General features: G+C 42.8%; 1 protein-coding gene across 1 annotated transcript in view; it reads right to left on the bottom strand.

The window, feature by feature from the left end:
- Positions 1-3,952: 3,952 nt before the first annotated feature.
- The window catches only part of LOC130367797 (neuronal growth regulator 1-like), a 59,772-nt gene continuing 37,879 nt past the window's right edge, over positions 3,953-25,845 (bottom strand). Inside the window, exons 5-8 of the mRNA XM_056570590.1 lie at positions 15,460-15,717; positions 12,367-12,627; positions 11,975-12,235; positions 3,953-4,274 (exon numbers count right to left, since the gene is read on the bottom strand). Coding sequence (XP_056426565.1) covers positions 4,192-4,274; positions 11,975-12,235; positions 12,367-12,627; positions 15,460-15,717 — 863 coding nt within the window. The 3' untranslated portion in view covers positions 3,953-4,191. The remainder of the gene's footprint in view (positions 4,275-11,974; positions 12,236-12,366; positions 12,628-15,459; positions 15,718-25,845) is intronic.

Below are 25,845 nucleotides of genomic sequence, written 5' to 3' on the forward strand. Positions count from 1 at the left end.
ACTGGTGCCAGAAAGTTAAACAGATGTGTAAATTACTTCTATTAAAAAAATCTTAATCCTGCCAATACATTTTATGGGCTGTATACTACAGAGAAAATTCTTTTATTTTTGAATTTCTCTGATGTCAAGACCACAGTGCTCTCTGCTGACCTCTGCTGTCCATTTTAGGAACTGTCCAGAGCAGCATATGTTTGCTATGGGGATTTTCTCCTGAATTTGTTCCAAAAAGAAAAGCATTTCTTCTGTGGTATACAGCCCCTAAAGAGTACTGGAAAGATTAAGATTTTCTAAAACAAGTAATTTACAAATCTGTTTAACTTTCTGGCACCAGAGGATTTAAAAAAAAAAAAGTTTTTCACGGGAGTACCCCTTTAAAAAGTGTAAAAATATATATAAATTTAAACAATATAAAAACCCCTCCCCTAATAAAAAATATTTCCCTTCTTTTTCCATTTTACAAAAAAAATTATAAAAATAATAAATGTATTTAGTATGGCTGCGTTCAGAATTGTCCAAACTATTAAAAAAGAATGTTTAAGATTTTGTGTGGTGAACAGTGTAAACATTAAAAAAAATTGCAGATTTTTGGTTACATCATATATCAGAAAAAAAATTATGAAAAGTGATCAAAAAGTCCTATCAAAACAAAAATGGTTCAGATAAAAATTACTGATCACAGCGAAAAAAAGCTTTGTATACAATAAAAATAAATAAATTAAGCTTATTGATTTTGTTAAAAAAAATTGAAATTTGAAATTTTTTAAAGTAGTACAATAATGAAAAAACTATAAAACTTGGTTATCACTTTAATCGTATTTACCCGCAGAATAGAGATAACATGCCATTTTTACCATAAAAGTGCACTGTGTAAAAGCAAAACCCCCCAAAATGTGCATAATGCAAAATTCCTTGTGTTCTCAAGGCCAAAATGGGCTGGTCCTTAAAGGGGTACTCCGCTGCTCAGCGTTTGGCACAAACTGATCCAAACTCTGGTGTCGGCGTCGGGAGCTCGTGTTGTCATAGCCCCGCCCTCTCAACGCAAGTCCATGGCCATCATGAGGGGGCGGGGCTATGACATCACAAGCTTCCGGCGCCGGCTCCAGTGTTCGAAACAGTTTGTTCCAAACGCTGAGCAGCGGCGTACTCCTTTAAATAGGTACTCCCCCCCTAGACATAGGGGATAAGATATCTGATCGCCACGCCTGTCACTGCCACGCCCCTCATGTCGTCACGCCACGCCACCTCAATGCATGTCTATGGGAAGGGGCGAGGCCGTCATGCCCCCTCCCATAGACTTACATTGAAGGGATGTGAGGTGATGTCACGAGGGGGCGTAGTGGTGTCATCACGACCCCCCCCCGCGCTCACTCGGAACACTATGTTCTCATCGCTGGTGCAGCAGAGTTCCCCCTAAAGGAGGTAATATGTTTAGATGGACACTGAGTGTTCAGACCCACACCGATCAGGAGATCAAGCCGAGAGAAGACTGCGCTAAGGGCATTCACTCCTAGCTCTGTGCCCCTCGAGACAAACTTACAATGTAAGTCTATGGGATTGTCTCTGTCGCGTGTTCAGAGAGCAGGGTGAGAAGCTCTCAGCTGTGTGCTCTTCTCCTGGCTCCTTCTAGCGATTTCTTGTAGTCTGAACACTAAGACTTCAACTGATTGAAACCTTTGACGTGTCTCTTGGACATATTAAAAGTTTATTTTTAAAGTGACAGGTGTACTTTAAATATAATGGGTCATGAGTGGCGTTTGGGCCGCTCTGCCAGTGGGTCGTTCCCCCTGTGGGCACTGGTGTCTCGTCGGTGGTGGTCGCCGCCCAGTGCTACACCATTTTATGCTAGGGACGTTAGGGACCCACTCTAAATAGGTGGCCTTGAAGTGGCAAGTGGGCTTTGTACTTTTTGATCAAAACGTATATACTAACAACCTGTTAGTTTTTGAAATTATGCTGAGAAGCAATTGGATCATTGTGCAAGATTGTAGATGTGCGACCATGTCTGTTTTCTACTTGAGTACACATTAAATATAATAAAGATATACTTGTTTTATATATAATTTAGTGGTGTATAACTGTCTTTGGAGTAGGCCGATCCCCATTGTCAACGCTTCCTCTTTTCTGTCCTGACATCTAGGAAATCACTGGCTCAGGCGGGTCGGCACTGACAGCAAGGACCAGCACCATTCGTATGGCACTGACAGTGGGTCAGCAGCACTTGAGGATTTATTAGCTTATTCTGCCACCTTACGTACTTTTAAAGGGGTACTACGCCCTTAGACATCTTATCCCCTATTCAAAGGATAGGGGATAAGATGTCTGATCGTGGGGGTCCCACCGCTGAGACCCCACAATCTCTGTGCAGCACCCAGCGTTCTTTTAGAACTTCAGGAGCGGGGTTCCTGATGTCACGCCCACGCCTCTCATGACGCCATGCCTCCTCAATGCAATTTTATGGGAGGGGGCGTGGCAGTCGCCACGCCCCCTCACATACACTTCCATTGAGGGGGCGTGGCATGATGGCACAAGGGGTGTGGCTGTGATTTCCCGACCCCCGCCGTCCGATCCAAGCGTTCGGAACAAAAGGAGTACCCCTTTAAGCCGAAATTGTATCCCTTTAAAATAAAGTGGTACCCACCGGAATGATGAGGAGTGATGAAGTGCAGGGTAACTGGGAGCAGTAGTTCTTCAGATATGTCATGTGACAGGAAAGTGTGGCTGACCTGATGTTCCCCTGTGTATCCAACAACACTTTGGTCCACAGAGTTGCTCCCGTAGTCCAAAGTGCAGGAATGAGACCTCTGGACACAAGGATTCTATGAAGCAACTCAAACACTTTACTTCTTTTCAAATCTAATGCAATGCAGTTGCTTCAGCATATTGTGGAATGTTACAATCTTTGGTGCAGATGAATGAGTATTTGGTCACTGTCCCTTTAAAGGTTGCTTATGCAGCAGATTTACTGAATAGAAAGTCTGTAATGGTGCAGACAGGATACAGTTCAATGAACCTGGTCTCTACTGTTGAGGATCTCCACAGGTTGGCTCACCATAGTGCAATATTTCTACTTTTACTCGAGCTCAGCCCAATACCTGGAGGGTCGTACGCTGGGAAATATTGATGACATTATAGCCACCCAGCGCTAAAAAGATACGTTTATGCAGAGGGACCCATGTTTAGCCGTATTCTCCTTCCTCAGGCAGAAGATTGAATCACTTTATTTTCACAGCATGGATTGGAATAGGAACAAGGACAGTGACTTGTTTCTAGCAGGTTCACTTTTTAGGCCTAAGTGTATATAGGCCTAGTAGGAGCAGAGCTAGGAGATGTTTCTCTGGCCAAAACCAGACCTAGACTTGTTTTTGGGTCACCACCCCTCTCCTTGGAGATGAGGCTGGACTAGGGACTCTTTCCAAAGCCCTTCTAGAAGTTTGTGCAGAAATATAGGCTAGGTAGCATCACGCGACCAAGGCATCATTCAACCGCTACAACATTATGCACATTTTAACCCTTACACTCTTGTTGTTTTATTTCAGTGTATGCTATTAATAAAAAAAAATAAAAAAGAAATACATTTTACAGGAAACTCACAGTATCCCAAACAGATTTATACATTTTGCAGAAAGTTTTCTCGCATCCACACAATAACTTCTTTAGGGATGGTAGCTGGAACAGTAACCAGATATCAGTAACCTAAACCAGTAATCTCCAAACTGTGGCCCTCCAGATGTTGCACAACTACAACTCCCAGCATGCCCGTACAGCCGTTGTAGGGACTGTGCAGAAATGGAGTGTCTCTATAGAGACACTAGAATCGGAATTTCCGCGGCAGATGTGTCCGTCCCAGAAATTCTGACGTGTGCAAGGTGCAGCAGAATCGCATAAAAAAATGGGGCTCTGCTGCAACTGAATTTATGAGCATTATTATTTCATAGGATTCAGCTCGGAATCAGAATAGCCTCAGGTTACATCTTTCGTCTTTGACATAAAACTTTATTATAGTTTGCTTGAAACATATTACAGCAAAAAAAGCAAAAAACATCACTTTAGAAAATCGTGTTATCAAAACCGGTGAAAAACCATGATACAATAAATAAAAAAGAAGAAATTTAATGAATTCAGTTCCTGGATTTGGAAAACAATAAACCATGTGAAAAAACATATATTTGCTGTAGATGAAGAGGGAATTCCTTAGGGCAAATAGAAGATCAGGCTTGTGAAGATCAGCATAGTGAGGGTGGTGATACTCATTTTGCTTCTGTCTCCTCGGTTTCCTTTTGACAAAAGAGAGACAAGAAATTGTCATTTTACATAATAGCATCAGTGAAATGAATATTTGCATTGATTAGACAGTAGACCAGTGATTACCAACCAGGGTGCCTCCAGCTGTTGCAAAACTACAACTCCCAACATGCCCCTTTGGCTGCTTGGGCATGCCGGGAGTTGTAGTTTTTTTTTTTTTTTTTAGCAACTGGAGTAACCCTGATTTGGGAACACTGCAGAAGACATTAAGTAGTTTTATTGGTTATATAATTATATTTTTTTAAATTTATTTTTCTCTATTAGGAGTCCCCATACAATCCAGAACATTATCCTGTCTGTCTGCAGAATCATCTTTGTCCTAGCTGAAGCACAGGCTAGGACTATCACTTCTCTGGGCTCAACAGAGAGGAGGGGGTTACAGAGCAGCCTGCAGTGATTGGATGAAGAGACTCAGCACAGCACAGAACACTCAGGGAGGAAGTGAATGCAGGGGCGGGGTAAGTGCTTGCCTTGGACATGCCCTTCCTGAGCAGTTGATGTCAGAATGAGTGAGCAGCAGAACGGAGGGATTTGTGAGCCAGATACAGAAGCTTGAAGGGTAGCATGTGCCCATTATTCAATATCACACTAAGTGACACAGTACTATATCCTATACTCAACAACAATGACCGCTATCTAGGATACTAATAATACATTAATTAGGTAATAGTGCTGAACTCTGCTAAATGACAGTAGACACTGCCTGTGACCCTAATGTCACTTATTAGGGATCTTATTTGAATACATTGTGACTTTCTCAAGGAGAAAACTGACAGCAATATTGATTGCTTTCAGTTATCTCCATTAGAAAGCCACAACGTATGTGGCGAAACATGTCAGAGTATGACAGATGTAGCTTTTACCTAGCAGTACCTTAATTTCTACTTGTATGTTAAGTATTGAGATAAACTTTTGTTATTGACCAAATACTTATTTTCCACCATCATTTGCAAATAAATTCTTTAAAAATCAGACATTGGCCCTCATTTACTATTCTAAACCCGACTTGTTTTGTCGGGGTTTTTTGTCGCATCTTTGTCTGCGCCATGTCGCAGACATCGTGCGCCAGTCTGCGACACAATGCGACATTTTTTCCCGACGGACCCGATGTGGATTCTCCCAAACCCGAAAAAGGGGCGTAACCCGACATTTCTGAGCTCTCCCACGTATTTATAAAGGTTTCCAACCCGAATTTGTTGAATTGTTGAGGAGTGGGAAACCAAAACCAACAAAACCCACGTGCGACAAACAGGATGCGACATAATAATAAATACCAGGGGAAAAAAGCAGTCGGGTAAGAAAGCAACATAGACTTACAACCCGATTTTCTTAGTAAATGAGGGCCATTGTGATTTTATGGAATTTTTTTCCTCATTATGTCTCTCATAGTTGATGTATAACCTATGATGAATATTACAGCCTCTCGTCTTTTTAAGTGGGAGAACTTGCACAACTGGTGGCTGACTAAATACTTTTTTGCCCCACTGTATGTATTTAGTTTGGACATGATTGAGACTCTATAGTGTAGAATTGTGTTGCATATATTTAGGGGACAAGAGATCCTTCTTCTTCATACTCACCTGGTCATTTCTATTAATAAAATGTATATCCTTTTTAAGAATTTAGTGATGCATGATATAGGAAGGATTTTTTTTAACCCCTTAAAGGGTAGCTCCCACCATCCTATTTTTCTTTCTGTCCCTGCCTATTGCCAATCTATCCCTAACACCCTCCCTGCTTTTAATTTTAATTTTTACTATATTAAAAAAGCCTTTTGTCTGCCTGGCAGTGTGCTCACTACCAGGCAGACTTCCCCAGCAGGCACCACGTCACTGATGCCTGCTGGGGGGGACTTCCGCCCTTAGTTCATCTACACAGGGTGCCTCCAGCTGTTTCACCACTACAACTCCCAGCTTGCCCTGACATCTATTGGCTGTCAGGGCATGCTGGGAGTTGTAGTATTGAAACAGCTGGAGGCACCCTGTGTAGATAAACTATGTTAGTTACAAGCGGCGCTGCTGCGCTAGCCCGTTCCTTCCTCCCCCCCCCCCGCCCCGCATACCCCGTTCTCTCATTACACTTGCAGTTACTGCAGGGACAGCGGCGGCGATGTGCGGGAGGCGTGACAGGCAGGGAGCGAGTGCAGCCTTACTGAAAAAGGACTGATTGCCACTCCAAAATCAGTCCTTATTCAGGCATGACATCACGCCAGGCTGCAGCCGGCCACTAGGAGGGAGACCCCTAGTGGCCGGTTTTTAAATGTAAATTAAACCTTTTTAATGAAAAAAATTATAATAAAAGTATGTTAGAGATATGTTGTAGTACATAAGTACTACAACATATCAAAAAATAAAGTTGGTGACAGTGCGCATTTAAGGTTTATTATTTGTTTAAAATACAGAAGCTAGACACATAAAAAAGACATGTAAATCATCTGCAGACCTAGTGAGTAACATATATAAGCATTATTATTTTTTCTGTGAGATAACAGACACGTTTTAAAAGAGTACTCCGGAGTTTACCAACGTATTCCCTATTTACAGGATAGGGGATACATTTCTGATCGCCCGGGGGAGGAAGTCCAACCGCTGGGGCCCCTACCATCTCCAAGATAGGGTTCCCGTGAAGGTCATTTGATATTTGATATGCACACTACATACTTTGAAATGAAAAAGTCGAATGCCCTTGTGTGGTAAATACAACCCTGATACAATCATTAGAAGAGACAACACTTTATGCAGGCTTAACCAAGATTGGTTCAGTCCATTAATTTCATGCAAATATGAAGTAAATATTGTAACATGGCCCCTGATGGATGTATTGGTAAATAAAAATTTTACTCAAAACTGTAAATCGAGTCACAGAGAGTAATGGTGCGACCGAGATCATCCTTTTAGAGCCTCCCAATGTTGTGAATGTTCTGAATTACATTAAAGGGGTACTCTGCCCCTAGACATCTTATCCCCTATGGGAATTACATGTCTGATCGTGGGGGTTCCGTCCTGGGGAACCCTGCAATCTCCCTGCTGCACCCTGCGTTTGCTTAACGTGTGCAGCTTCAGAGGCTTGTGACGTCACGAGCGGGGCATGACCATGACATTTCGAGCCTCCGTCCGCATTGCCAGTCATCCGGCAAGGAGGGAAGTTCGCTCAGTGCAACGGATGTCTGGGGTGCCGATCACATGGGTACCCCTTTAAGGACCTATTTATGGACCCCTTTAAGGACCTGTTCACACTACAGAATATCCACATGGAGAAATTTGAGTTGGACACTCCACGCGCAACAGACAACACCGAAATCAATCAGTGCTAGGACTGCACAGAAATTAGCCATCCCCCATGAACGGTAATGCAGTCCGCACGTTATTCCAACCGAAAGAATAAACACATTCATTCTTTCGGCAGAGTCCGGAATTTGAAATTCCGCAGCAGAATTTTTGAATTTCCAGCGGATACTCAGCAGTGTGCACTGCGCAGCTGAATCCCTTTGAAAACAATTGGAGACTGCTGCACCAGAATTTCTCTGCTTGAAATTGTGTAGTGAGAATGGGCCCTAACAGTGGAGAACCCTTCTAAGAACCAAGAAAACAATGTGGTCCTTTATTTTTAGGAATTATCTAGTTTAGAAAATCCTATCATATTAGAGAATAATTTTCGTTGTTCGGGACCAAAGTAGAAAATGACTACAAGGAGCATCTTATGTCTTGTTCTGCATTACATAGACAGCTCACTGATTTGAATATGTACTTACATAGTTCTTCCTGCGGTGGCGCTGCAGAAAAATTGTAATACATTATCAGTTTTCTCCACAGAGTACAGCTGGTCACTGGGGGGGGGGGGGGGGGGTCCCAGCAGGGAAATACTTGTGCTAATAGAGAATAGGCCCTTCTAACTAGGACTTGTCAAAAGTGGACAATCATTTTGACCCCCTTTCTCATTGCAGTGATTTGTGATGACCGCATTTTTATCTCCTTGTCTTTCAAGAACCAAAACTTTAAGATTTTTCTATCCACAGAGCTGTATGAACCCTTCTTTTTGTGAGACAAAAAATAAGTAAATAAATAAAAATTATGTATATATATATATATATATATATATATATATATATATATACCGTATATCTATATATAATAAAAGGTTTATTTTTACCTCTGATAATCAGTTTCTGAAGCATATTGCTTGTTATCGGCGTTTTGTCGACGACATCTTTATAGTGTGGTCTGGCACTAAAGAAACTTTTATTGATTTTGTAGCTCAACTTAATAGGATTAATAATATGAATTTTAGGTTACTCGGAAGGTGGGTCCAAAAAGCCTAGAATTTTTGGACGTTCTAGTTATACTAGAAAAAGACGATTTGATAACCCAGAGATATCGAAAACGTCCTAAAAAAGCAATGAGAAAAGCAGGAAGGACTGACCGTATGGAACTGCTGCAGAAAAACAAACAAAAATTCAAAAAAAGAGAAAAACACCAAAATCAGTCGCCCCAAAAACCCGTTAATGAAAAAGAAAAATAAGCCAACTCTCGTTTTTGCTTTTCATTCAAATACAGCTCTATGGCTGAACAGATAATAGAATCTATAAGAAAAAATTGGTTCTTGATACAGAACGATATGGATTTAAAAGACCTTGTAAATAATACTGCCCTAATAACTTTTAAAAAGTGTAAAAACATTAAAGGTTTATTAGTGACAAGTAAACTCAAAGAAAATCTTAAAAATAAACATGGCTAGGAAAAAGCTTAGGCCCAGGAAATTACAGGTGTGGAACCTGCAACTGGTGCTCTTACCTTTGCACGGACAAATCTGTCAGTCTAGAAGGAGAGGTAGTATCTTTTAAAGACAATATTTGTTGTCAAAGCAACTATGTAGTTTATGCTATAATTTGTAATTGCAAACAATCTACATAGGATGCACAATAAGAGCCCTTAAACGAGTACTCCAGCGCACACTTTCTCATTTTATCCCGTCCGGGATGCAAAATAAAAGAAAACAAACTTTCTCTTACCTGCTAACGAGCCCCCGGTGCTCCGGTACTGGTGTTCGGTCCCCGTGCTGTATTCTTCTTACTTCCTGTTAGCCCAGAACGTCACACGGAGCTTCAGCCTATCACCGGCCGCAGCGATGTCCCGCCTCGGCTGGTGATAGGCTGAAGCTCCGTAAGAAGAATACAGCCCGGGGACCGAACACCTGTACCGGAGTGTACCGGAGCACCGGGGGCTCGTTGGCAGGTAAGAGAAAGTTTGTTTTCTTTTATTTTGCAGCCCGGACGGCATAAAATGAGAAAAGTGTGCGCTGGAGTACTCCTTTAATGTAAGATTCAGGGAACATGTGAATTCGATAAGAACAAGCAAAGGATCCCCGAGATTAATTGAACATATAAAAAAAGAACATAATGGTAATGTGAGAGAAATGATGTTTCTGGGCCTCGAGAAAATCGAGTTCAAAAGAGGTATTGACAGGAGAAAAGATCTATTACAGCGAGAGGGTAAATGGATTATTAAAACGAAAGCACAAGGTAATTTCGGTCTAAATGACCGTTTAGACATGAGTGCTTTCATATAGTAAATCCTTCTTCTAACTTCTCGCTGTGTTAGACAAACTAGAATTACTGCTGTATTAGGAATTTTCTTTCCAGTATGTATGTGTTGTTCGTACCTGAATATGTAAGAGTTACATTTCCCAGGACTATGGTGAAGGCCTCCAGTGACGTACCTGACCAGCAGGTATTTTACCTGGTCAACGTCAATAGAGAGGCATGTTCTGGAGAAGCGCCGCGAAATAGCTATTACCATCATGGCTCCTGTTCAGTGCTGGTCCGATGCTGTTTAAAATCTGCCTGGCGTTCCCACTGCTGTTAACCATCCAATAAAGTTTGGACAAGAGAAAATTTGTGAGTGCCCCTTTACTCTTTCTTTCGCACTGGTTACAAAAGCCCTTCTAACTAGGACTTGCCAAAAGTGGACAATTATTTTGACCCCCTTTCTCATTAAAGTGATTTGTGGTGACTGCATTTTTATCTCCTTATCTTTCAAGAACCAAAACTTTTAGATTTTTCTATCCACAGAGCTGTGTGAACCCTTCTTTTTGTGAGATAAAAAATAAGTAAATAACTAAAAATTATATATATATATATATATATATATATATATATATATATAATGCAAATTAGAAAAAAGTGCAATTCTGCCAATTTGTGAGGGGGGTTAAAGGGTACCTCTCATCAAAAAAAACTTTTGATATATTATAGATTAATGTATGCAGAATAACTTTACAATTGAATGTTATAAAAAAAATATGCTTCTTTCTATTTCATTTTCCACTTTGAAGAAATGACCACTAGGGGTCTCCCTACCAGTCCTGGCAGCAAGCATTTCAGACTCATGCTGGAGTCCTAAACACTACGAGCTGCCAGTCTGCTTTGTTCACAAAGGAGAACACTCGGACCTGCCAGCCTGTTTGGCTGTGAACAAAGCAGGCTGGCAGCTCTGAGTGTTTAGGACTCCAGCATGAGTCAGAAATGCTTGCTGACAGGACTGATCGGGAAAAAATACAATGGAAAGAAGCATATTTTTCATTAACATGCTATTGGAAAGTTATTCAACATTCATTAATCTAAAATATATCAAAAGTTTATTTGATGAGAGGTACCCTTTGAGTTTTTTTCGATGTCTTACCGCTTAAAAAAAAAAAAAAAATTTTGCTTTGCATAGCCACATTCTTACCCTTATAATATTATGTCTATGGAGCTGTTTGAGGGCTCGTTTTTTTCTTTTTTTTTTTGGAGGGTGAGGTTTAGTTTTTATTGATGTCACTTGGGGTAGATTTGATATCCTTTTTTTTTTTGAGTTGAAGTGACCAAAAACATAAATTTTGGCCTTGGCTTTAGTTTTTTTTTGCCTCAGATAGCATTTTTCTAGGCTAAATAATGCAAAAGGATCGATTTTTGTTTTTCATTTGATAATTTCTCACACTAGTAATATACTGAAAATGTGACCTGCAGAAAATGTATCAAATACTCTGTGACCATTTAATAAATTTGGTGCTCCTACACATCACTAGCGCTAAAAAAAAAAAGGTGTTGAAAAATGCTTTACTTACACCTACAATGATAAATGCTTCACTTACACCTACAATGATAAATGCCGGCCCATTAGTTCACTAGGCCCAAGGTTCCCGTTAACTGTTTGGCAACCTGGGATAGCATTGCACAGGTGGTTAGGTGGGTTGGTGGCAGTCATAGGCCTGACTAAACTGCAACATACTTTTTAACTTGCTATTGACCATGACCATCAGGATGCTGAATGGCCAATATCAGAGGTATCGGAGGAATCTGAGTATCTACCCAATAGGCCATGCCACTGATACGTAATAATTAGTGTCACCACAACCAAAACGACTAACAAGTTCACATAATAGTGATACCATATTGTTCATGTAAAAAAAAAAAAAATAGTTAAGATTTACTGAACTTTTCCTATCAACCCTATCTAATTTTTATACATAAATCAATGATTTTTTTCATCCCAAACGGTATTAATGACAACAACTTATACCACAAAAAACAAGCACTCAAAAGATGTCAGACAAAAATAGATCATGGTTCTTGTCACAGAGCAGTGTGGATAAGTTAATACCATGCATTGTAATATAAGAGTAGGCATGCCATTACCTGTGACTGTTATATGCTTTGTCATTGTGTCCCGCCCATGCTTATTTTCAGCGGTGCAGCTATAATCTCCGGCATGGGCTTTCTGGGCAGCAAAGATAGTAATGCTGCTCTTATCAGGTGAGGGGATCACATTAGGTGTCAGAGGGTGCCAACTGTATGTTGGACGGGGTGCACCCTGAGCCACACAAGTCAAGGTCAAGTTGTCATTTTCCGACACGGTCGTTGAAGGCTTGACGTTAATATTTATTACTTTAGGCTTGACTGGAAATAAAACATAAACCATGGCATATTAGCAATGACAACAAATTGCCTAATGCCCAGATAACATATTTCTTTAGGGGCATAACTGGGTGGTGTCATCACTTGAAGTACCATGGTAGATTTAATTATACCTGCAAGTGTGATTTTCTGGCTCTGAGTGGCTATCCCATACTTATTCTGAGCAGTACAGGTGTAATTTCCTGCGTGTTCCATCGACATGTTCCATATAGTGATAGTGTCCGGATCCTTAGATGTTTCAACCATAGCTGATGGATGTTTCCAGCTCAAAGAGGGAGCAGGGATTCCAGTGGCAATACAGGTCATAGTTAAATTTTGACCTTTAAGCACCTCTGTGGATGGTTCCGTCTCTATGGCTAATATTTTAGGCTGAGCTTTAAAGAAAAAAAGAGAAAAACAAATATAGAAGGGTTAAAGGGGTATTCTGGGATTAAATTTTTTTGACTTTGCTACAGGGGCTGTAAAGTTAGTGTAGTTATAATATAGTGTCTGTACCTGTGTTTGATGGATGGTCTGGGAATTCTTATGTGATCTTTGCCCCAATGTTCATTTTTAGCAGCATACAAAATTAGTGTTGTCTCTGGCTTTTCCCAGGTTGCAGAGTGGCTTGAGACATTACATCACAAGTCAGGTGTTGAAAGGGAGCCTGTCTGTGCTTCAATGGGTGAAGTGACCAGTAGTTGGGAGGGGGATCATCCTCTACAGGGCTGGAGGGAATTGTAATTTCAATCACAGCACACATGGAAGAAAACTCAGCTGTGCTGCAATGGATGGGGTGACTGATGTGTGGAAGAGGGAAAAGTGACAAGGGATCCTGGGACTTGTAGTTGGAGGGAGGGAACTCCAACAGGAAATCACAACACAGCCATTTAGCCCCAAGACAAGCACGGATCCTTCCTAAGCATGTCAATTACTGTCTGGCAGGTAAGTACTAAAGTCACGTTATGTTGGATAACCCCTTTAAACAATATATCATAATATTGGAGGTTGTACACTGCTCCAAAAAATAAAGGGAACACTAAGATAACACATCCTAGATCTGAATGAAGAACTAATCTTATTAAATACTTTCGTCTTTACATAGTTGAATGTGCTGACAACAAAATCACACAAAAATTATCAATGGAAATCAAATTTATCAACCATGGAGGTCTAGATATGGAGTCACACTCAAAATCAAAGTGGAAAAACCACACTACAGGCTGATCAAACTTTATGTAATGTCCTTAAAACAAGTCCATGTTCCCGTATGACCTCCCTATAATGCCTGGGCATGCTCCTGATGAGGTGGCGGATGGTCTCCTGAGAAATGTCCTCCCAGACCTGGAATAAAGCATCCACCAACTCCTGGACAGTCTGTGGTGTAACGTGGCGTTGGTGGATGGAGTGAAACACTATGTCCCAGATGTGATCAATCGGATTCAGGTCTGGGGAACGGGCGGGCCAGTCCATAGCATCAATGCCTTCCTCTTGCAGGAACTGATGACACACTCCAGACACATGAGGTTTTGCATTGTCTTGCATTAGGAGGAACCCAGGGCCAAACGCACCAGCATATGGTCTTACAAGGGGTCTGAGGATCTCATCTTGGTACCTAATGGCAGTCAGGCTACCTCTGGAAAGCACATGGAGAGCTGTGCGGCCCACCAAAGAAATGCAACCCCACACCATTACTGACCCAACGTCAAACCAGTCATGCTGGAGGATGTTGCAGGCAGCAGAACATTTTCCACGGCGTCTCCAGACTCTGTCACTTCTGTCACATGTGCTCAGTGCGAACCTGTTTTCATCTGTGAAGAGCACAGGGTGCCAGTGGCGAATTTGCCAATCTTGGTGTTCTCTGGCAAATGCCAAATGTCCATCACGGTGTTGGGCTGTAAGCACAACCCCCACCTGTGGACATAAGGCCCTCATACCACCCTCATGGAGTCTGTTTCTGACCGTTTGAGTGGACACATGCACATTTGTGGCCTGCTGGAGGTCATTTTGCAGGGCTCTGGCAGTGTTCCTCCTTGCACAAAGGCAGAGGTAGCGGTCCTGCTGCTGGGATGTTGCTCTCCTACAGCCTCCCCCACATCTCCTGATGTACTGGCCTGTCTCCTGGTAGCGCCTCCATGTGCTGGACACTACAATGACAGACAAACCAAACCTTCTTGCCACAGCTCGCATTGATGTGCCATCCTGGATGAGCTGCACTACCTGAGCCACTTGTGTGCGCTGTAGACTCCATCTCATGCTACCACTAGAGTGAAATCACCGCCAGCATTCAAAAGTGACCAATACATCAGCCAGGAAGCATAGGAACTGAGAAGTGGTCTGTGGTCACCATCTGCAGAACGACTCCTTTATTGGGGGTGTCTTGCTAATTGCCTATCATTTCCACATGTTGTCTGTTCCATTTGCACAAAAACACGTGAAATTGATTGTCAATCAGTGTTGCTTCCTGAGTGGACAGTGTGATTTCACAGAAGTGTCATTGACTTGGAGTTACATTGTGTTGTTTAAGTGTTCCCTTTATTTTTTTCAGCATTGTATTATCAGAAGGGCCAAATGGGAAATTGCCAAGGGGCCTCTTTCCCCTACTAGTTTTCACCAACCAGACAGTACATTCAACAGGGTTGTCCAGGGTCATGAAAAGGTCTACACCACTCCTGTCCACGGGCAGTGTCTGCCATTAAAGTTCTTTCTGCTAACTTTAAAGGGGTATTCCAGATAAGTAATTTTTTGTTTTCATAGCTGGCCATGATGTAAAAATACATACCAGTCCTGGTCCCCTGCAATTCCTTTTCCATGGGCTCCTGGTACACTGATGTTCACTGCTTTTGCTTGCATCTAAGTCTGGGAGTTGGAGAAGGACCTGCCGACTCACTGGCCAAGACAGGACACTGCTGTGACCAGTGATGGTCGAGAGGGCAGGTTTTTCTATGACTACCCAACTTGGAAGCAGCCAAAATCAATAAGCAGCAGGACCAGAAGTCCAAGTTGGTTCTAGAGAGAGAGCCTGCCTCTGTCACCCTGGATCGCCATTTTTTTTTATGACAGCCAAGGACCTAATAAAGGCTTTTATGTCTTCCAGTTTGACCAATTGCATGTCCATGAGACAAGGGATAGATGACTACCAGCTCCACATGGATAAACAATGATGCCAAAAAAGGTTTTGCCCCCTCATTCGAGTGCATATCCCTGAACTGTTAACTAGTGAATACCTGCTAGCGTGAGCTCCTGCTGCAGACTGTGGCTCCCATGCATGTTGCTTGCTGTGCACCGGTACGTTCCCAAGTGACTACGGGACACCTTGTGGATTGTAACAGTTTTGTTGTTTGGAGAAAATTGAATGTCAGACGATGGGGTTTCCCAGGAGTAAGTTGGAGAAGGGTTACTGTCCGCCTCACAAGTAATTGTTACTGCGTCACCTTCATTGTGGAGAGTGGGATTCACTATTACAGCTACTACTTTAGGCTTGTCTGAAAAAAAAAAATTGATTTTGTAGATATTACAAGGGAACTGGATGAAGAACAATCGGATAGAGTGTTGGGAGAGGACACCTATGCTGAGCGTGTGGTCCCTTCTCATGCACCACTCATATGCCTCACACATAGCAGTCATGCTGCACACACACAACCCACAAATAGGATAAATGTGCCTAACACATAGGGCTCATGAGGTACACATGGTGGTTCCTACCCGTTCCTACCAACAGGGGCGGAATGACTAAACTCAGGGTCCCTGGACCAAAATAAGCAAGGGCCCCCTGCAATGCTTTGTCACTGGTCACACTTTTGCCCATATTCCACACAAATCCCTCCACCAGCCCTACACACATAAGTAAACACATTTTTACTCTATATATAAGAAACACTTTAAGGTAGGTAAAATAATTTTCCATGACCAATAATACCAGTGTAAAAGGAGTAAATATATACCACCACACAATAACTGGATAACCCCACCATACTGTACTGAATAAAATCACTATACACAGACCTGTATACTATACAGGATCTGTATACTATATAAGTAATTATATACAGGAACATATAGTGGTATATATCAGCTGTACACAGGATGTGTATACCATATAAGTGATTACAGTTACATCAAGGGACTCACAATTATGTCTTTTTCTGATTGGCGGCATCCTATTTCCTTTTCTTCTCCGTCCAGATCAGACCGCTATGTCCATCTCTTAACATCTGCAGGACAAACATGGTAGACTCTGCATTTTTCCAGTGCCCTCTCCTCCTCTATAGTCTACACAATCTTCCCATCTGTAGACCCACTAACTGTAATAATGCCCTAAAAGGGAAGGTAGGTAGGTAGCCAGGTAAATAGGTAACTGGGTAGGTAGATCAGGAAGCCAAATATTTAGGAAGGTTGCCTGCTGGATAGTTAGGCAGCCATGTATGAAGGCCAGGTATGTACATAGGTAGCCAGGGAGTTAGTCAAGTAGGTAGTCAGCCAGTGGCGGATACAGAGTCTAGTCTCGGGAGGGGCACTATCAGAGTATTTTGTGTTAGCAGACAGAAAATAAGGTATTGCGTACGGAAGTTACAGGTAGGTAATGTCCCCAGGAGGTAGTGGCCCCTAATAGATCTTGCCTCCAGGTAATTAATGTCCCCCAAGTAGGCAGTCATGCCCCCTGTAGGTAAATCCCCCAGATAGCTACCCACTGTATGAAAACTCCCGATGCAGGTAGTAAGTAGCCCTCCTATTAGTTTGGTAGTTTGTCCCCATATTAGCTAGGCAATAACATAGTAGATAGACCCTTACATTAGGTGTAGGAAGCAGAGTTCCCCCACAGTAGGTGTAGGCAGCAAAGTTCTCCCATAGTGGGTGTAGGCATCAGAGTTCCCCCATCGTGGTTGTAGGCAGCAGAAGAAACAAAAACGGAACTTATTCCAAGCGCCAGATCCCTTGAGATAGTCAGTCTAACAAAGTAGACCAATTTCCATAAAAGATAACATTTATGCCAAGCATAGATCAACGCGTTTCAGACCCAAAACGGGCCCTTCATCAGGACAGAATGTTATCCTCCATCCACCGCTATTAACATACAAACTATGACTGACTATCTCAAGGGATCTGGCGCTTGGAATAAGTTCCGTTTTTGTTTCTTCTGCTGCCTACACCAATACCGGACCAGACGCTGCCTGGGATCGGGGGAATCAAGCTGCAGGATCCCATTTTATGATATATGCGATATCAGATGTTGTGCTCTGAGCACAACACCACAGGGTGAGTGTTAATACCAGCATCTCCCTACCTGTGCCTAACGTACTTCACCAGGGGCGCTATTGTGTTCCTTTTTTTCTCTTTTTACCATCGTGGTTGTAGGCAGCAAAGTTCTCCAAAAGTGGGTGTAGGCAGCAGAGTTCCCCCACAATAGATGTAGGCAGCAGGGTCACCCCCACAGTAGGTGTAGGCAGCTGGGTCCCCCCACAGTGGGTGTAGGCAGCAAAGTTCCCCCCAGTAGGTATAGGCAGCAGAGTTTTTCCCCCTAGCCCCCCCCCAGTAGGTGCAGCCAGCAGAGTTTTCCCATTAGCCTCTCCCTTTCTAGTAGGTGTAGGCAGCAGAGTTAGAGTCCCCCCCAGTAGGTGTAGACAGCAGTGTTTTCCCCCCTCCCCCCCAGTAGGTGTAGGCCGCAGAGTTTTTCCCCCTCCCCCCCTTCCCAGGTGGAAAAGAAAAAAAAATGATGCTCACCTGATGTCCCACGCAGCAATCTTCTCTTCCGGAGCGCAACAGGGGTCCGAGTCTTCCTTCCTTACAGTGCAGGCACTCATAAGTGATGTCATTGCGCCTGCACTGCGTGCTGCGTGGTTGCGGAGGTCACGTCTCCTCTGTGTAGGCTGCAGATGCGCACAGAGGGGACGCCTTCTCCTGTATGTGTGTACTGCATGTACAGCAGAAGGCAGTGCTGTCTGCCTGGGGATCCGGGACAAGCGTTCTGGATCCTCAGTAACGGCGGCAGTGGCGGTCCCTTCACCCACGTCCGATCGGACCAGCCGGTGAGTCCGCCCCTACCTACCGTTCGCAAGCATTCTCTATTGTACTGTATAATCTCCATTTCTGACTTTTTGCCTGTTTGCCTACCATCTGCTGATTTGAACCTGACCCTGACTTTCCGGTTTCACGCTTTGATTTTGTACCTCCTATCTATCTGTCTATTCATTTATCCATCTCATATCTATCTTGACAAAGTTTACAAGATGAGATCAAAACTTCACTCATTTGTGCGATTGAATAAACAGCCACCATTTAATCACAACTGGAGTGCTGCCACGCATTTGTTTGATACATTAGTGGGGGCCCAGGACCAGAGCCCGACCACAGCCTGCACCCGTACGCCGATTAGTTTACTGGCTTCTCTCCTGGATTTTTATCTCATATCTCATATCTATTTATCTATCTCATATCTATCAATTTATCTACACAAAGTCCAGGGTGAGCAGCACCTCAGTATAGAAAAGTCAGTCCGGTGCAGGCAACAATAAAGGCCCAGGTCCGGGGCCCACAGTAATCCACAAGAAAATATGGTTGCAGCACACAGAAGTAGTGACTCAAGGTGGCTTTATTCCAATTTGCTACGTTTCAGCCGCCCATGTAGCCTTTCTCAAGCATAAGTGAACAGTGATCAAAAGGTAGTAGATGTGTAACATCAATTACAAAATCAATTATACATAATTAGTCGTAAAACATCCATAATATAATATATAAAGAAGTAAAGTGCATATCATATAAGGTATGATCTGTATATGTAAACAATAGCCGTCATACATAAAGTGCAAATATGTACAGTACATTATAAAATACATAAAATACATTAATTAGGTGGAAGTCCAACATGTGCAAGGTGATTAATTAATACATACAAGAGGGAGGGGTCAAACGAATTCAATAGCACTCACCCAGTATTATCATAAAGCAGCATGTATACTCTGGCGTCCTCGCATTGCACACGCGTGAAACCGCGCGGCACAAATACATTGTGACGGATCCCAGAGTCACCCTACCTACTTGGATGGACTTTAGGACATCACTATTTGTACCCCTCAGTTGATGTTGTCCAGTGACATAAAGCTCAGAGATAAAATACTTTTATTTACTGTTTTCATACACTTTCTGTGCACAATACACCTTTTTGCACACTGTCCACCTCCTTTACACAATACACCTTTTGCACATGGTTCCCCTTTTGTACAATACACTTATTCTACACATGCTTCTCCTTTTTGCACACAGTCCAACTTCTGCACACCTCCACCTTTTGCACTCAAGGCACTGTATAGGGAGAGCTAATCAACTTTATTGGATTATATCCCAGACTGACTGTCACCTGTATTGTCTTTACTGACCCTTCCCCCTGTGATGTCCTTCCTATAAAAGAAGACACTTGTTCCACAATAAAGAGTTCTGATTTTATACCTGAAGACTGGTGTTGCCTGGTTCTTTGGGTACAAGGATGCAATAATCTCTAGTTCTGCCTGGGGATATTGCCTGTGATATGCTGGGGCTTGTCATTCGGAAGGAGAAGTCACTTTTGGCGGAGTCAGTCCGTCACATACATCATCACCAGCATCGCGTCACATACAGGACGCGTAATGAACACGTACTTCCGGTATCCCAAGTAGGCCAATGAGAGGGCGCCACATGCAGGTCACGTGGACACACAAGAGGCATAGAGTCTATGAGCATGCGTGTATGGTCAAAACAGACCAACGGCGCCGTCTTAAAGATGGGCAATCGTAAGGGCAAGATATAAGTAAAGAGTAATAACATATAAAAGACCATGCTAGATGTGCGGTCCCGGGTCCCTATTATATGAACAGCTATGACCATAGATTGTTTTGTGGTCTTTTATATGTTATTACTCTTTACTTATATCGTGCCCTTACGATTGCCCATCTTTAAGATGGTGCCGTTGGTCTGTTTTGACCATACACTCATGCTCATAGACTCAATGCCTCTTGTGTGTCCACGTGGCCATTGTATGGTAAAATTATCGTATGTCGGGGCCATCGTAGGTCGGGGGGGGGGGGGGTCACTGTAAATGGAGTTACTTGAAATATACTGACGTCAATTCCCGCATGTTCCCATTTCTACAATAACAAAAGGCAGATAATGAGAAAGTTCAAAAAGAATCAAAAGGTTACGGACAAATCTCACGATAAATGAGACCAGGTGGCCGCTATCGTCTAACAAAGCCAATATATATATATATATATATATATATATATATATATATATATAGGGAAGAGTAGGCTACATACTGGTACTTGATAAAATTCAGGCACTCACGATTAGATGAATCTTTCTTTTTCCGTTTATTCAAGATGTTCCGTAGTCAGGGTATGATGCAACGTTTCAGGGGACCGCCCCCTTACTCATGCGTGTAGTAAGGGGGCGGTCCCCCTCATGACGCATGAGTAAGAGGGTGGTCCCCGAAATGTCACATCAGACCCTGATGGCTCCCAACTAGTAGGTCAAGATCTCTGCTAGCATGGATGTTTGCCTATATACCATCTACAAGCTGTATGGAAAGAAACTACTGAACATCTTGAATAAACAGAAAAAGAAAGATTCATCTAATCGTGAGTGCCTGAATTTGATCAAGTACCAGTATGTGGCCCACTCTTTCCTATATAAATAGTCTATCGTGGAGTTGGTGAATATCCACACCTGGGCTGGAATAATTGTCTACACAAAAACTCTTTTTCTATTTGGAGAAAGCCAAAATATATGACTGTTGTTGACATACTGGTGGAGGTCACACGTCTCATTATATCTGTGTGGTCACTGGTAATTTTCCTGTAGATGGGTACTGCATAGCGCCATCTGCAGGGGAATTTGCACAGTGCTGTCAAGGTGGGGGTCTTCCTCTGTCCTGGGGAGGCCATTTATTCCCATTGGTTAAGAAGTCCGTACCACGGGGTTACTTGATTGACAGCAAGAGATCATAAAAGCACCTTGGTACAGGAAGTAAGGGCGGTTGATGGGAACAGAGGACACCAGAAGATGGCATGAGGTAATAAGCCATCTCCACCTGCTCCAATGGGGGGCGCATGCCAAGATGAGGGCCCTGAGAGACCCAGGTGGTGCTTTGTGTCATGGATAGATACTCGGTATCCATATCATAGTTTTATGTCTTTTCCTCTCTTCTTTGTTTCTATATACAAAAGCTACTTTGTGACATGCAATTGGTAACAACATGTGAACTTCTTAGATGGTAAGAATCAGAGTTAAGACGTGAATGTCATTATGACAATTGAGATAGCGAATAGATATATTAAATCTCTATTTAGAGATAGTAGTATGTTTAGTATATAGCAATCATCCAACTTTCATCTGCAGAGTAAGGGTGCATGGCCTATGCATGTCAATGCATCAACATTAAGCATAGTTGCCGATCCTTCGCTACTTTACTTGTCATAAATAAAAATATATCCACGGAATTCCTGTAAAATTTACTACTGTTATATATATATATATATATATATATATATATATATATATATATATATATGTATACACACACAGTCATGGCTGTAAATGTTGGCACCCCTGAAATTTTTCAAGAAAATGAAATATTTCTCACAGAAAAGGTTTGTAGTAACACATGTTTTGCTATTCACATGTTTATTCCCTTTGTGTTTTGGAACTAAACCATAAAAGGGAGGAAAAAAGCAAATTGGACATAATGTCACACCAAACTCCAAAAATGGGCTGGACAAAATTATTGCCACCTTTAACTTGGTTGCACACCCTTTGGAATAAATAACTGAAATCAGTCGCTTCCTATAATCATCAATAAGCTTCTTACACCTCTCAGTCGGAATGTTGGACCACTCTTCCTTTACAAACTGCTCCAGGTAGCCCTTATTGGAAGGCGTCTTTTCCCAACAGCAATTTTAAGATCTCTGCACAGGTGTTCGATGGGATTTAGATCTGGACTCATTGCTGGCCACTTCAGAACTCTCCAGTGCTTTGTTGCCATCCATTTCTGGGTGCTTTTTGACGTATGTTTGGGGTCATTGTCCTACTGGAAGACCCAAGATCTCGGACGCAAACCCAGCTTTCTGACACTGGGCTGTACAGTGCGACCCAAAATCCGTTGGTAATCCTCAGATTTCATGATGCCTTGTACACATTCAAGGCACCCAGTGCAAAACAACCCCAAAACATCATTGAACCTCCACCATATTTCACTGTAGGTATTGTGTTCTTTTCTTTGTAGGTCTCATTCCATTTTCAGTAAACAGTAGAATGATGTGCTTTATCAAAAAGCTCTATCTTGGTTTCATCTGTCCACAAGACATTTTCCCAGAAGGATTTTGGCTTATTCAAGTTCATTTTGGCAAAATGTAGTCTTGCTTTTTTAAGTCTGTGTGTCAGCAGTGGGGTCCTCCTGGGTCTCCTGCCATAGCGTTTAATTTCCTTTAAATGTCAACGCATAGTTCGCACTGACACTGATGCTCTCTGAGCCTGCAGGACTGCTTGAATATCTTTGGAACTTGTTTGGGGCTGCTTATCCACCATCCGGACTATCCTGCATTGACACCTTTCATCAATTTTTCTCTTCCGTCCATGCCCAGGGAGATTAGCAACAGTGCCATGGGTTGCAAACTTCTTGATAATGTTGCGCACTGTGCACAAAGGCAAATCTAGATCCCTGGAGATGGACTTGTAACCTTGAGATTGTTGATATTTTTAGACAATTTTGGTTCTCAAGTCCTCAGACAGTTCTCTTCTCCTCTTTCTGTTGTCCATGCTTAGTGTGGCACACACAGACACACAATGCAGTTGGATGCCCATTCTGTAGTCATGTGTGTTATTTCATGATATAGCAAAACATACCGCCATAGTGTAAATCAATGAACTTTTTTAATATTCTGGGTAAATAGTCAGGCCCAGAGATATGAATTGCATTATAGATATTTTAGCAATTCATAAGATCACATATATTAACCCCTTAAGGACCAAGGACGTACCGGTACGTCCTTGGTCTTGCTCCTGTGATACAACGCGGGGTTACATGGTAACCCCGCATCATATCACGGCGGGCCCAGCGTCATAGCCGTGCGCTATTAACCCTTTAGCCGCGCGCTCAGAGCTGAGCCACGCGGCTAAAAGTGAAAGTAAAAACTGCCGGTTAGCTCAGTGGGCTGTTCGGGATAGCCGCGGCGAAATCGCGGCATCCCGAACAGCTTACAGGACAGCGGGAGGGTCCCTACCTGCCTCCTCGCTGTCCGATCGCCAAATGACTGCTCAGTGCCTGAGATCCAGGCATGAGCAGTCAAGCGACAGAATCATCGATTACTGGTTTCCTATGAGAAACCAGTGATCAATGATAAAGATCAGTGTGTGCAGTGTTATAGGTCCCTATGGGATAACAATGATCAGTGTGTGCAGTGTTATAGGTCCCTATGGGAGCTATAACACTGCAAAAAGAAAGTGAAAAAAAAAGTGAATAAAGATCATTTAACCCCTCCCCTATTAAAAGTTTGAATTACCCCCCTTTTCTCCTAAAAAAAAAAAAAAACCACTGTGTAAATAAAAATAAACATATGTGGTATCACCGCGTGCGTAAATGTCCGAATTATAAAAATATATCGTTAATTAAACCGCTCGGTCAATGGCGTACGTGCAAAAAAATTCCAAAGTCCAAAATAGTGCATTTTTGGTCACTTTTTATATCATTTAAAAATGAATAAAAAGCGATCAATAAGTCCTATCAATGCAAAAATGGTACCGTTAAAAACTTCAGATCACGGCACAAAAAATGAGCCCTCATACCGCCCCATACACGGAAAAATAAAAAAGTTATAGGGGTCAGAAGATGACAATTTTAAACGTATTAATTTTCCTGCATGTAGTTATGATTTTTTCCAGAAGTACAACAAAATCAAACCTATATAAGTAGGGCATCATTTTAATCGTATGGACCTACAGAATAAATATAAGGTGTCATTTTTCCAAAAAATGTACTACGTAGAATCGGAAGCCCCCAAAACTTACAAAACAGCGGTTTTTTTTTCAATTTTGTCGCACAATGATTTTTTTTCTGTTCCACCGTAGATTTTTGGGCAAAATGACTGACATCATTACAAAGTAGAATTGGTGGCGCAAAAAATAAGCCATCATATGGATTTTTAGGTGCAAAATTTAAAGAGTTATGATTTTTTAAAGGCAAGGAGCAAAAAACGAAAATGCAAAAACGGAAAACCCCCCGGTCCTTAAGGGGTTAAATTACTGGTGACTGTAGGTCATGATTAGTATTGGGCGCGAATATTTGCATTTCAAATTTTTATTGCGAATATCACAAATTCACAAATATATTCGCTCTATATTCGAAATTACGAATGTTCACTTTTTCCCGCATATGCGCATATTCCTTCTTTTCTCTTGTGGGCCAATTAGAATGATGCAAATACACTTTTCAGAGGTTAACATCCCTAGCAACCAATAGTAAAGTTGCCCACCCCATCACTGTTTTCTTCCTCGAATACACGAAATTTGTGAATATAGGATGAATATTCGTCTATATTTTCGCTAAATATCGCAAATTCGAATATGGGCAATGCCGCTCATCACTAGTCATGATGTCACAATGATGTAATGACCGCCCGCCATAGCAGGATAGACACAACATTCATAAGGGGGTCATTCTGTGGGGGGAACTAATCCTATATTTAGGGAGTTGCCCATAGGGATGGTTGGTCCTACCGAGATCAGAAAATCTATCTATCTCATATCTATCTATCTATCTATCTATCTATCTCATTGTCACGATGCCGGCTGGCAGGTAGTGGATCCTCTGTGCCAGAGAGGGATTGGCGTGGACCGTGCTAGTGGACCGGTTCTAAGCCACTACTGGTTTTCACCAGAGCCCGCCGCAAAGCGGGATGGTCTTGCTGCGGCGGTAGTGACCAGGTCGTATCCACTAGCAACGGCTCACCTCTCTGGCTGCTGAAGATAGGCGCGGTACAAGGGAGTAGGCAAAAGCAAGGTCGGACGTAGCAGAAGGTCGGGGCAGGCAGCAAGGATCGTAGTCAGGGGCAACGGCAGAAGGTCTGGAAACACAGGCAAGGAACACACAAGGAACGCTTTCACTGGCACTAAGGCAACAAGATCCGGCAAGGGAGTGCAGGGGAAGTGAGGTGATATAGGGAAGTGCACAGGTGAACACACTAATTGGAACCACTGCGCCAATCAGCGGCACAGTGGCCCTTTAAATCGCAGAGACCCGGCGCGCGCGCGCCCTAGGGAGCGGGGCCGCGCGCGCCGGGACAGAACAGACGGAGAGCGAGTCAGGTAGGGGAGCCGGGGTGCGCATCGCGAGCGGGCGCTACCCGCATCGCGAATCGCATCCCGGCTGGCAGCGGAATCGCAGCGCCCCGGGTCAGAGGACGTGACCGGAGCGCTGCCGCGGGGAGAGTGAAGCGAGCGCTCCGGGGAGGAGCGGGGACCCGGAGCGCTCGGCGTAACAGTACCCCCCCCCTTGGGTCTCCCCCTCTTCTTAGAGCCTGAGAACCTGAGGAGCAGACTTTTGTCTAGGATGTTGTCCTCAGGTTCCCAGGATCTCTCTTCAGGACCAC

Source organism: Hyla sarda, chromosome 4 (assembly GCF_029499605.1).
Source record: "Hyla sarda isolate aHylSar1 chromosome 4, aHylSar1.hap1, whole genome shotgun sequence".
In the NCBI taxonomy this organism is placed as follows: domain Eukaryota; kingdom Metazoa; phylum Chordata; class Amphibia; order Anura; family Hylidae; genus Hyla; species Hyla sarda.